Source organism: Centruroides vittatus, unplaced genomic scaffold, assembly GCF_030686945.1.
Source record: "Centruroides vittatus isolate TY-2023 unplaced genomic scaffold, ASM3068694v2 scaffold_1015, whole genome shotgun sequence".
Taxonomy (NCBI): Eukaryota; Metazoa; Arthropoda; class Arachnida; order Scorpiones; family Buthidae; genus Centruroides; species Centruroides vittatus.
Genome location: NW_027122666.1, coordinates 2,385,948 through 2,398,896, shown reverse-complemented (window position 1 = coordinate 2,398,896; position 12,949 = coordinate 2,385,948). Strand labels below are relative to the sequence as shown.

The window sequence follows — 12,949 nt, the reverse complement described above, 5'->3', positions numbered from 1 at the left end:
TTTCTGTAAGATAAGGATACGATAAATATAATAAACTTTACATTTTTACATCAAGTAAGCCTTTTATAACATAGGTCCAATTTTTAATGACTCTTGGGTCTAAAAATTAAATTAAAATTCAAAAGATATGTTTACGAATTATTATTAGAATTTTAACAAAAGTAAAATAATACTGATAAAATTTATCTTGATATTTTCTAGTGATGTAACGAATGACGTCTTTGACTACTTTTATAGAATTTTAAATAATATATTTATTTCTTCTTTATGTTTTAAATTAGTTGTTAAGTACAGTATATTGTTTCAGACGAGTTTAAACTAATTACATTGACGTTTTTACTTTAGGCCTAATTTAATTTTATAAACAGTTGTACTTTTACAAAAGATTACATACTAAAGTCCTATAAACACACCTTAGTTCTCGGCCCCATTTAATTTTTAGCAAGAAACTTAAAAGTATTACTTAAATAGTTTAAGTTTAATTATGCTAAGTAATAATCTATTAATTAAATTATGTAGGAATTAAATTAAATTCATTAATTAATAATAATTTACTCGTGCAATAGCGATTATTATTGTAAAACTATGAGGGGTGGCTTCTTTTAAATACAGTATTTGAATCACTGAATTAGTATAGTTGAGACGACAAATAATGTACACAATTTAAACCCATTAATTAATAAGTTTAAGAAAAATTGAGTACATTCATTTTAAATACATTTGAACTGAAATTGTTTAATTAAATTTCAGTTTAAATGTATTAAACTGAACTTTTTCATGTCGTAATCTGGTATTAAGTTTAATCACTCACCAAAATTTATTAAACACGATTTCCAACTTTCTTAGAAGAAATTAAGCGTGCAGTTTGCCTTTTTTTTTTCTTTTAACTGTAGAATTAAATTTCAGGACAGGAAATTTTTCCATTCCACTTAATCCGATTTATTGTCCTCTTTCAAGGTATACGGTGTGTAACATCACTTTTCTATATTTCTACCAAGAGATTATTTACAGAAGAATATTCTATTCATCTGTTTGATAGCATGCATTTTCAATGATAAGAACAGTAATTTATATAATTATAATCGATATACATTAATGTATGTTATGTAGGCCTATATATTGTTAAATCTACACTCATACAAAATTATATTAAATAAATATTTTTATTAGAGAATATTTAATAACAAAAAAACGTAAACTAAACATATAATCTTCCATATTTTTGAAGTTAAGTAATTTTTTATTATATTGTTTTAATTAAATGGAAAATTATTAACCTTACATTACTTTAAAGCGAATTTAATACAAGTAAAAAATTATTTCATTTAAAAAAATGGGAATTGGATTTATAATTTTGATGGTTTTAAACCAAAATTTAGACTTTTTTGAATTACCTGAAAATGATATTTTATCAGAAACATACTGGAAAAATTATTGTGCAAGATGCAGTTAACTGTGACAAGAAATGCATTTTTTTAAAAGAGTACTTAAAGTAACTATAAGAATAAAAGAACGACAGAGAAGCATTAAGTAGAAGTGTGGACAAGATCCTAAAAAAATTACCATTTTCTTGTTCTTTTCGGTTTTTTTAGAATCGAACAACAATACACCAATAAATAGCACCGAAGGAAAAAGTTTGAAAGAAAAATGAAGTAGTGGATCACTCTCATCAATTACTTAATTATATTTGAAGAACATTCCACTAGTTATAGCTTTTTGTCCTCTCTTTCTTCTTTCCGAAAAGTTTTCCGCAGATAAGGTATCGTGTGACAACACCCAGCACTAGGCAGGATGTCGTCAAGGGCATTAAAAACTTAGTTTAACCAAATTTGCCCCTTATGTGCTCGACTTAGCCCGAGGCTTGGACAGTAACTCGATTCTCTACTGCAGCATATCCTATTTTATTCGTCATTTTTGTCATTATACACGGCCACTACAATAAATTTTAACTCTTGTTAAAGCGAATTTTACACTGGAAAAAATATCTTTATCTATATGTATAGTTTAATTTAAATTTATTTAATATAATGGGCCTATACCATGGTAATAACGTAATTATGTTTTATTTATGTTTAATTTTTAATTACTTATACTTAAGAATTTAAGTATATTGATACAAGATTACTTAATGGAGTCAATAAGGAGATAATAAATTTCGCTACAGATACTAATTCGCAAGTTGCACTTGTTAAGTTTTCAACGCTCAATTTGTAACAAAGTACAACTGTAAACATGTTCGACTCGAACAGAATTCACCACTTATTACTTTAAAAAAAATAATAATAATAAAAAATAAATATATATCGGCCTATTAAAAGCAAACTCATAAAGAAGATAAGAAGGATAGATTTTAAACTCCGCCTAATAGTACCACCTCTACTGATATTAACCAATTAGAAAATTAAGGCGTGGTCTAAGTGAGGATATTTCCAGGACGCAATTTTGTACCCGCCCTCTATCAAAATTAGTGTAAGAGGGATTGGCCTAACGGTTGGACCTCATATTTTCTATTTTATTTGTATTTTTATTTTTCTATAGCTATCTTTATCGTTTACTTACAGTTTGCTGAATTGATCGGGAAGTTTTAAGTATTTTCTGATATTCATCATGTGGTTTCTATAAGTATGTTTCAAAATATCGCCACTATGCACGTACCAACTGCGGCCTATCAAGATCCTGGGCCTTATTTGCATCCGACAGCCATGTACGTGCCAAGTAATCGCCAACTTATGTCCGTACATCACTACGTCAATACGCCCGTAAGTAATCAACTCTCTCAAAGTACCACTTCTAATTACCCTGGCATGTGGACCACAGGAACCAATGGTTTACCTCAACGTCCAACATCGGATCAGTACGGTTCTGGAGGAGGTCACCCAGCTACCCACTTTGGTTTCCAGGTAAATATACACTTTTCGAGCTTTGTTTGTACGAATTTTCCATCCTAAATATAAAAGAAAATGCATTAATTCACCCTCTTAAATGAGAAATTTCAACCTTGCAGACCTAAAATTTGTTCAGATCGATTCAAAAAGCAGTCTAGGCAATGTTTTTAAGCCTAAAAATGTGTCTCCAAGCTGGATAATTATCTGTTTCAAGGAATTTAACACCTCTAGGCAAATGTAGGCATTAACCTAGAACAAATAAAAAAAAAATTTTTTTCGACGAGGTGTTAAAATTAAGTTATATCGCGCCTAAGGTTGTTTTAACAATCAAAAAACTTAACTCATTTTCATTCGTCAATTCTCTGATTTATATTTGTTCTTATTTAAATATAGGCCTACAAAAGAAGGTCATTTAGATCTTCAGAAGTTACGTATACAAGTGTAGACAGTTTTTCATTAAAATTTGATTTATTAAAATCCGTAGATCCTACATAAATTCCTTTTTTTCTATGAGAAAAACTGTAAACAGTTTTTCGTAGAATAAAGGAAACAGAATGACAGTAAACAAACAGAATGAAAACAGACACATAAAACTCACTTTTATCCAGCTCTTCATTCGTTATTCACACTTATCTAGTGTTATAATCAGCTTACTATAGTCACGACCTTCTCTAGTTTTACAGCTTAATAGTTTACACTCGTTCAATATTCCCTCTACTGAAGGACCTACCTACAGTTTAGTATTAAGTTTCGTAGTGTTAACTAAACAAAGATCGACTGTCCGGTTATATAACAATCACCCATTGGATCAAATCTTATCACATGATATTTATTAGCATATCCTGCGTATTGATACAGAATTAGTCTATTCTATTCATAGAATAATGGCACTATTCGTTCACGTAAAGAGTTATAATTTGGAAACTATGATGTCGAGTTATTTTTAAATCGGTAAGATAAATTTTTGGTTTAAACTGGGTTAAATTTACAGTTTAATGTTTAAATTACTTAATTTTCCTTGTATATTGGGCACTAAACTTAAATTATTCAAGAAAAATTGTCAATTTATTAACATGTTATTCTAACTAAACTAATAAAATATCTGTCTAGTCATTAACCAGGCAATAATGAATATATAATTAGCAGTTTAATTGAGGATTACAGATGAAATAATAGTACTAAAATTTAAATATTTCTATAGATTTCCTCAACCTAAACTTCTTTTCCGAAGATCTATGCTCGATAGACTACTATTACTATAAAATGGCATGACTTTGAAGTTAAAAAAAAAAGAAAAAACAATTCTAGGCCAATATAGATCTGATCCGAATTGATAAAACTAAGTGTATTAATAATCTGTAGGCCTGTATGAGTGCAAACCTGAAGACGAAAAAAAAAAATTCTAATAAAGGACAGGAACATCAATCATAACGTTTTAATACATTTAAACAGGTTCATTAAATATTTTATCTATTTAAATTTCATAAACAGGAATATAAAATTCACACTTATATACAGGCCAATTTTATATTTTCTTTCTCTCTACACGTGTGAACTTGGGATGTTTCTGTTTAAAAGTTCGGAAATTCACAAATTAAAGTGAAAATTTATCAAAAAGTTTATTTATAATTTAAAAATTTAATAACTTATTCGATAGAGTAGCAAATTAAAAGAATATAACCCATTTTTTTTGGATAAATTAAGCTTAAATTTAAGCAGATATCCCTTTTTGATTTATGAAGAAAAGCAATTAAACACGCTACTAGATCTACCTGTATTATATATATAAATGGATTTACAGTGTAATTCGGTTCAGTAACATCTTGACAATATTAGAAATGTTTCATTATAACAGAATCACACGGCGAATCTTCAATCAATATCAACTACATCCTGCCATTTTACGACATTCTCTCGCACGTCTCTTATATTAAAGCAGGTATTTACACATTAATTCCAAATCCCGGTTTAATGTAGGTATAAATTACACTAAAACGCCAAATTCCCTATAAAATAGTCGAGTAATTTTAATTAGAATTAAAATATTTTTTTTTATTTTATTTTATGGATTACTTTCCTTGAGGAAATTTAAAATCACTAACATTACAATCGAATTAAAATTATAAGTACTGTAAAATATTTAAAATTCCTGAATAATAAATGGTGTTGTTGCATTTTAAAGCCTTTATAGAGAAGAAAAATGATCAAATTAATGTTTAAATACGATTAAATTATAAGAATTTAAGATTATTCGTTGAATATTTAGCTAAATCTCGCTAAAAAATCGAGAATTTATAAGGTTTTTTTTTTATATATATATAAATTTACGTCATTTTAAGAATATCTCCATCCTGTTAAAGTTCCCGAACTTCTTTAAATACTTCACTGAATTTTAGTCACGTTTTAAGCAATAAAATTTTAAAAAGTTTAACCAAAGTCCAAGGTAAACAATACGAGATTGAATATAAATCACAGAATAATGTGAATGTATAGCAGAGAAAACAAATTTATTAAAGAAAAAAAAACCATTAATTACGTAAAGAATGACGTCTTAAACACAGTTAAGAAGGAATTGGAAGCATAATTAAATACCTTCATCCAAAAATTTAGTTCTGAGAAAACTCGACGTTTGTTTTCTTTTATGATATTTACAGTGGCAATTCTTATAATTTATATTTTTCTACTTCATTATTAATGTGCAGGTTATAAAAGACAAAGAAAGGTATAATTTCCTCTCATATTCGGTCTGTCGTATTTGACTTTTCGCCTGACTGCCCCTGCGTATTTTAATCAATAGAGTCACGCATAGGACCTCTATCGCCATGTTTGTGTCTCTCCCTTATCTGATTCTAATCTATATTTTCACACAAAGCGTGTCCACCCGAACTAAATTTTATCATTAAATTATTTTCAGATATAAATGATAATTTATTAAAAACATAATAACTTAAAAATAAAAATATAGTTATAACCTCTCGAATATATTCACAGATCTAGAGACATATTTTATGAGCTTATGTATGCCTATGAAGTTTACAGGGGCTCGTAGTGGTTCCTATCACTATAAACTAACATTTTTTTTTAACAGAAAAGAAAATTTTTAGGATTGCGTTTTTTTTTATTAATAAGGAAATATTTTAAGTATTTCATGTTAAAAAAAAATGGTAAAGAGGCCCGCTAAAGAGGAACAAGAGCCTGCTATGCCCCGGGCCCCATATAAATTTTCCATGCTCTTGGTAGTTTATATAACTTCATTCAGTTTCTATAAATTAATTTGAGTTTTTCACGATCTTAAAAAGATTATGTTAAGAATACAGCTTATTTCGCAGTGTTTCCTCCGCAGAATTAAATTATATATATAAGTAAAATTCCTCTGATCATCATCATCCTTATCATTATGGTTGAAATATTTCTTCGTCTTTTCAAGCCTCTCTATTCTCCTTCTGTTTTTCTTACATTTATTACTATTTCTTCACTTATGATTGCTCTCTTATTCTACTACATTTTTTTCTATTTTAAGGCCTTTGAAAGGCGAAAGATCTATGTCCACAGACATATTGCCATATGACTTATATACAAGAGGATACGAGCCTAATTATTATTTTTCTTTCTAATTATGACTACTTGAAAGATTCTTCTATGTCTTTATCTCTGCTTCTTATGTTTCTCAACATTTTACACCATAAATTTAGCTTCAATAACAATTAATAACATTTTTCCTTTGTAGTTTTTATTTGATTGATCCTAAATAATTCTTAAAAAATCATTTAGTATATAAGATAATCGTTTAATAACGGTAATCGAAGAGCATTTATATAAAGTAGCTCATTATTAAACATAAACCTTAACGATAATATAGGTTTTTTTTTTTTTTTTTGTTGTTGTTGGATTTTGTAGGAGTTTAGATGGAGATTGATAATGTTTCTGATAATAACGTATAGTCTATAGTGTAGAAGAATAACAATAGGTACAAAATGAGACTATTGTACAGTAAACCAATTACTTATTGATCGTAAAATGACGCTACAGTTAACATATAGTTTCATCTGAATGAATAATCTGCAGCTAAATAATATATATATGTTGATTTGATTCTGTTTCTGCAATAAATTATAAACTAATACTGTTTAATATGGCAAGTTTATGTCACAGCCCTTCACGGTATGTGTATAGAGCAGTGATTCCTAAACTTTGCTAGTGTTTTATTTAAAGATTTATTAGTTTTTCTAATAGTTTTTATACATATATTTATTATAAAAGCATTAAAAATATAATTAATATCACGGTTGATTTCTCATCAGCAAGTTATCGAGTGTCGCCATAGTTGTGCTTTAAGTAATAACTGGAATCGATGTTTCTTTATAACAAGTTAAAATGTTACTTCATATATATATGCAAATGATAGCGAATTTTTCTCAGTTTTTTAGCTAAATCAGAAGGTTCATCACTATTTTGGGAATTATTCGCTGTATAAATCCATTTTATTGACCTTCAAACCATTACCTCGTGTTTTCTTTCAGATTTTTGCGCCTCGCGCTTGAAAAATACCCCTCGTATAAGGAAAGAATTTTACGCATTAAAATTATAATGATCTTCAATATTTAATCTAGAAAATTTCCGTACGAGCTTTACATGTGTAAGATGCAATTGACAGATTAATTTTGACAATGGTTCAACTTCTAAGACGTAAATGAAAGCTAGATAATGTGTTCGGGTGATGGTTTGAAGCACTTAAATGCATTGTGAAAGAGTACAACGAAGTAAGGCAAAACACGGTGAAGCACAAATGGCCCACTATAATTATTAATCCGCGAATAAAAGCTAGAGAAACTCATTAATAGAACAAGAGGTAAAAAGAGATGCCGATCGATGAAGTATCCGAAAGTATGGCTGCACTGATGTATGCCCGTGCAGCCCGAAGGGACATCATCTCTTTTATCTAGCGTGGAGTCAAAGATTGGCAATTAAGGGTGTTTTTATAACGTGGTGCCCGTCTTTCAGGATCCTATCTCTTTAGCCCGAAGGTTCCATACTCTAAACCTAGACTACTAATTGCTCGGAAATATGATGCTTACATTTCCATTTCTGATTTACGGTATCTAAAATTGTGAACGTTTCATTCGAATTTTTCAGGCTCCTAATCCATCAGCCACCGTTAATACGTCATGCCGAGATAACTCCGCCTACATATCGAGAACCAATGGATTATCGTATGCTAATTACGTCGGCAGCGACGTCAATCCATGGACATTGGATGGAAGCATGGCATCCATCCAGGGAATGCAAGGCAACTCACTCAGCAGAGGTCAGTAAATATTTGATTTCTTAAGATCGGTATCTCTCTAACTCCAATGGAAGATTATATTAAACCTGTTCGTTAGATCATTTCATACCTATAATTGTTGTTTATACAACAATAAAATGATTTATATGTTGAAGTTTCTTATCTGTTTGAACATCAAATTTAACACCGCGCTATCTGAAATGCTACTATAAATATTTTGATTGTGTCGCGATATGTCTGACTCAACCTACTTATTTTTTCCCTCTCTTTTTTTAGCTTTTCTTCTTCACTCGCGTGAATTTATTTAAGCTTTTATGTCGTATATTTAACGTTTACTTACGTTACCAACCTCCTAAGATAGTTACAAACGCACTTTGACAAGATGTCGACATATTTTCGCGTATCTGCCAAGTCTGAAAAATTATTATGAAGGAAGTTTCCGTCCCGTTTTTTTACTCTTGACAACGTGACTTCTTTTAAGGATTCCCCGGAATATAAAATAAATAAATAGCTTTTAGTAACGACATTGTTAAAATTCCATAAAATGACAAACGTGAGTGACGACGAAGGCAGCGAAGAAAGCAGAAAAAAAAAACCCCCGAGAAAATAAAGGAAAAATAAATTTTAAAGTAGAGAAAAACAGCTTAAATTAGATAAGGACCTAACATAAAATTTTAAATTGATCGAACGAGATATTATTCTCATAATTTTTAACATCTTCATCAACGGAACAGGAGGATGTCGTCAAAGCATGAGCCTATAAAAGTTAACTTTTAACGTAGTTAAAAGTTAATTTAACTGATTTAAATAGGGAAAAAAGGCAATAAAAATCTCTCGACGGGGAAAAAAATTAAATTAATTAGATTTTATCACATTTAAAACGCTAGATAACCTATTTTATTTGATGAGAAATCCAGCATTATCAATGGAAAAGGATGCTCATTTTGATAATGATAATAACCTCGGAACTATCTGAACTATTTAAAAATCTCTTCAGTGGGTTGACTTTATTCTTAGCAGTAACTTGGCATAACTGTCAAGTGGGTGAATATTTTCTCATCCGTGGCACCACTTCTAAAAGTAGCGGGACAACGCCCTTGTTGCTGTTACTCCGACTGCAATTTCTCTCTTTCTCCCCTTCTCTTCTTCTCTTTTCAGATTCAATCTTTTTATCTACTGACTTATCATACTGTAACGTCCTTTTAAAAAGTTGTAATTCTGACGTAAATCAGTCCGGACAGGTACTGGACCACGTCTGTACTCTTTCTCTTTTTTTATAGCTTGTAAAATGACAATAGGCCTGAAATCTATTCCCTACATAAATCACGCCTACGAAGTAAAGAAGTCTGTTGAGGGAATGCTTAAATATTCGATAAAAAGACGAGGAAATAAGTTTAAAGCTTAGTTTTCTCGGTCATATTTGTATAAATTATGTTCGGATTGATTTGCGTAATTCGGTAGGCATAAATGAGTTAGTATCTGTATAAACAGACTCATACAAGATCATATTACAAGCCTTTGCAAGATTCTATTAGGCCTTATAGAGCTATACAAGCTATAAAAAACCGCATTAGACCTTAGAAATCTATACAAGAGCATATTAGACCTTAGTATACATTATGTAATCCGCAATGGTTACTGATAGTCCGTGACGATGTTGATAGAGCTGAAGACTGGCAGATTAAGTTCAAGAATAAAAATGGCTGACGTTTGTCTATCAAAAGCAATTAATTTTATAAAAATGTGTATCTTATTTAACTAAAATGTGGAAAAAATGTAACATTGTGGATGCATCTACAGCTCTTTAGTAGGTCTATCATTATAATAACTAGGCCAGTTATGCAAGTTATTCTTGGGCTATTTTACACGCTAATTCTTTCGCTTTTATTAATATATTTTATTACAGGCGTTAATGAACTAAAATAAGTTTAAAATGATTGCATTATATGTAAATTATACACAAAAATCTAGAATTCGATCGAATTAGTGCGTTAAATTTTGAATTAGATAATTAGAATTACGACGAAACGAACAGATTCTAATTAAATCTCTACATTTATTTAGGCCTAGAGTTTATATTCATGGCATATATTTTATTAAATTAAAGTTATATAAGGCCTAATAAAAGATTGCCGAGATTAATTTCAATAAAAAGAGTGCATTGTGTGAAGTGCTAATTGCAAACATCCTCAAGAAGTGAATTTAAATATATAAAACACATTCAAATTATCCTTAAAACCTGTATATAATACTTCTATATGATCATATTTTCTGAGAAATTACACTCAAGCGACGTTTTTACTAGAAATTATGCTTACTACAGGCTTTTAATTACGTTAAACGCCATTAAAATATGCTCTTTAGCCCATCTTTGTAGAATATAGTTACTTTTATTGCATACAATATACCACACAAACGCCTATGGACATACATAATTTATATAACATGATTGGAAAATAGTTCATTTATAACACTTAGATAATTATTATTTTATTTTATTTTTTTTAAAGTTTTACTTCCTGTTTGTGAAGTTGATAGGCATTCAACGTATTTGTTTTGACACCTAGTTTTAATTATTTATGAAGTGTCTACTAGCTGTCAATTTTATCAAATTGATATTCGTATAGAGAAACCTATTCATAATCAAAAAAACTCGATGTATATTCGAATTTGTATTACGCACACCACCCCTTCTAGGATAAGGAGGAGGAGAAGAAGAAAAAAAGGAACAGAATAAATAAAACTAAATAGAAAATTAGATCTAATCAAGTTCGAGCCGCTTTTTTCAGCATCTTTCATATTAAAAACACGTGTGTAACATGTTAAAGATCCACATGAATGGCGATAAGCTGCACTTCGCATTGCTTCCTGCAGTGCACAATTTTATTTTATTTTATTATTAATTTTTTTTACCCTTTGTTTTCTATCTAGATGAATAAATTAAATGTGAACATCTGGTTCCATTATGCTTGTATATTACTATTAATAAAATAAGATAATTTATAGCTTAGGGAAGAAGAATTAACGGCAACAACAGATCGAAAGATAATTTTAATTATTAATTTTTAGAATCTCCTGACTATAATTCGTTCGCCGACGGACGTGAATGTGTTAATTGCGGTGCCATATCGACACCACTGTGGAGGAGAGATGGCACAGGGCATTATCTATGCAATGCGTGTGGTTTATATCACCGAATGAACGGCATGAATAGACCTCTTGCTAAACCTCAGAGGAGGCTCGTAAGTAATCTTACTTTCCGTTTTATCTGTATGTGTATATTATGCATATTTAGGCCTTCATAAATACGATAAATTTAACAGGTATCCTCTAAGAGAATGGGCATTCGGTGCCATAATTGCGGAACCACCACGACTACTCTATGGAGAAGAGATAACGAAGGTGAACCAGTATGTAACGCTTGTGGTCTATACTACAAGTTGCATAATGTAAGTATGGAAGCCAAGGCACGAGTTAAGCGTTAAACCTGGTATAATACCCATTGTAAGTGTATGAAAATTGTAAATTTCATAATATTTAAGCGGATAAAATCAAATATTCGCAGGTTAATAGACCTCTAGCCATGAGAAAAGAAGGTATTCAAACCAGAAAACGTAAACCCAAAAGTGGGAATATTAAAGGTACAGCTACTCAACAGGATAATAAAGAAAGCGATAATACACCAACAACTATAGGTATGAATAATTAAGGAGGGTATTCCCATTAAAAATGCCTTATTTTTTTTTTATAAAGTTCGGCGGGGCTGGACTTATATTTGTTGTGGCCCTAAGCTATAACAAACAGCGAGGCCCGAAAGCCGCAGCTTGTATACTGTAGCTTACGTGTAAACCCGCCCTGCAATTCGGTATATATGAAGTGTAAGAGTTTATTTGTGAGAAAATATATTAAATATTAGAATATTTACTAGATAAAACGATAAAATATTAATAAACAAATATATTTATGAATTGCAGCCGAGACAAAATCAGATAACACATATAAATCGAGCAAACTGTTGATTTCTCAACCATCGTATCAAACAGAAAATATGGAAAATGATATCAAACCGTCCTGCTGTTCTGGGAACGTCTCGGCTTGGTCTACATGCCAAAGATTAGCCAATATAAGCCTAACAACTTCTGGAAGAATATCAGATATTGTATGACGTCATTTACGGGTACATAATATTTAGTTTTTTTTTTTAAATTGAATTTTAACAAGAGAAACGGAGAATATTTGTGCAATTTATGTCCGTACCGACATGCCTAGTGTTTGTGTTTGTGTACTGTGTCGTGAACTTACGTCACGACTGTGATATCGACGTGTTTCAATTTACTTGTGCTGCCATCTCGTGTCATAATATTTAATAAAAGATTTTTTTACATTTTTTAAAAAGCTTTTGCCATATAAAAGATACTCTTTTAGGCAATATTTATTAAGCTATTACGTACAATTGTAATTTTTTTAACTTTTTAAAATCTTTTCTTCCAAAAAGTTTTTTAATACATAAAAAGAAAACTCAGGAATTAATTAATTAAATAATTAAAATTTTTAATCATATTATTGAAATTAATAAAATATTGTTTGATATGGAAATTTGGGAGTTTATTTAAGATTTAAAACGACTATCATTTTCTTTTTGTATTATATCATAAAGATTAATGTTAATTGTCTCTCTGTTGTACATATATCATGTCTTTAATTTTTTTCATTATGTTGTAGACGTAGAATGCTTTGTATTTGTCTAAAATATTGATGTTTAACTGGCAATTAAAATGTA

General features: G+C 29.9%; 1 protein-coding gene across 3 annotated transcripts in view; it reads left to right on the top strand.

The window, feature by feature from the left end:
• The window catches only part of LOC136986245 (transcription factor GATA-4-like), a 28,617-nt gene extending 15,668 nt beyond the window's left edge, over nucleotides 1-12,949 (top strand). For all 3 annotated transcript variants that reach the window (XM_067283743.1, XM_067283742.1, XM_067283741.1), the window contains 6 exons: nucleotides 2,562-2,900; nucleotides 8,019-8,190; nucleotides 11,239-11,411; nucleotides 11,493-11,618; nucleotides 11,735-11,864; nucleotides 12,144-12,949. In XM_067283743.1, the coding sequence (XP_067139844.1) occupies nucleotides 2,625-2,900; nucleotides 8,019-8,190; nucleotides 11,239-11,411; nucleotides 11,493-11,618; nucleotides 11,735-11,864; nucleotides 12,144-12,334 (1,068 nt within the window). In that variant the 5' untranslated portion in view covers nucleotides 2,562-2,624 and the 3' untranslated portion in view covers nucleotides 12,335-12,949. The remainder of the gene's footprint in view (nucleotides 1-2,561; nucleotides 2,901-8,018; nucleotides 8,191-11,238; nucleotides 11,412-11,492; nucleotides 11,619-11,734; nucleotides 11,865-12,143) is intronic.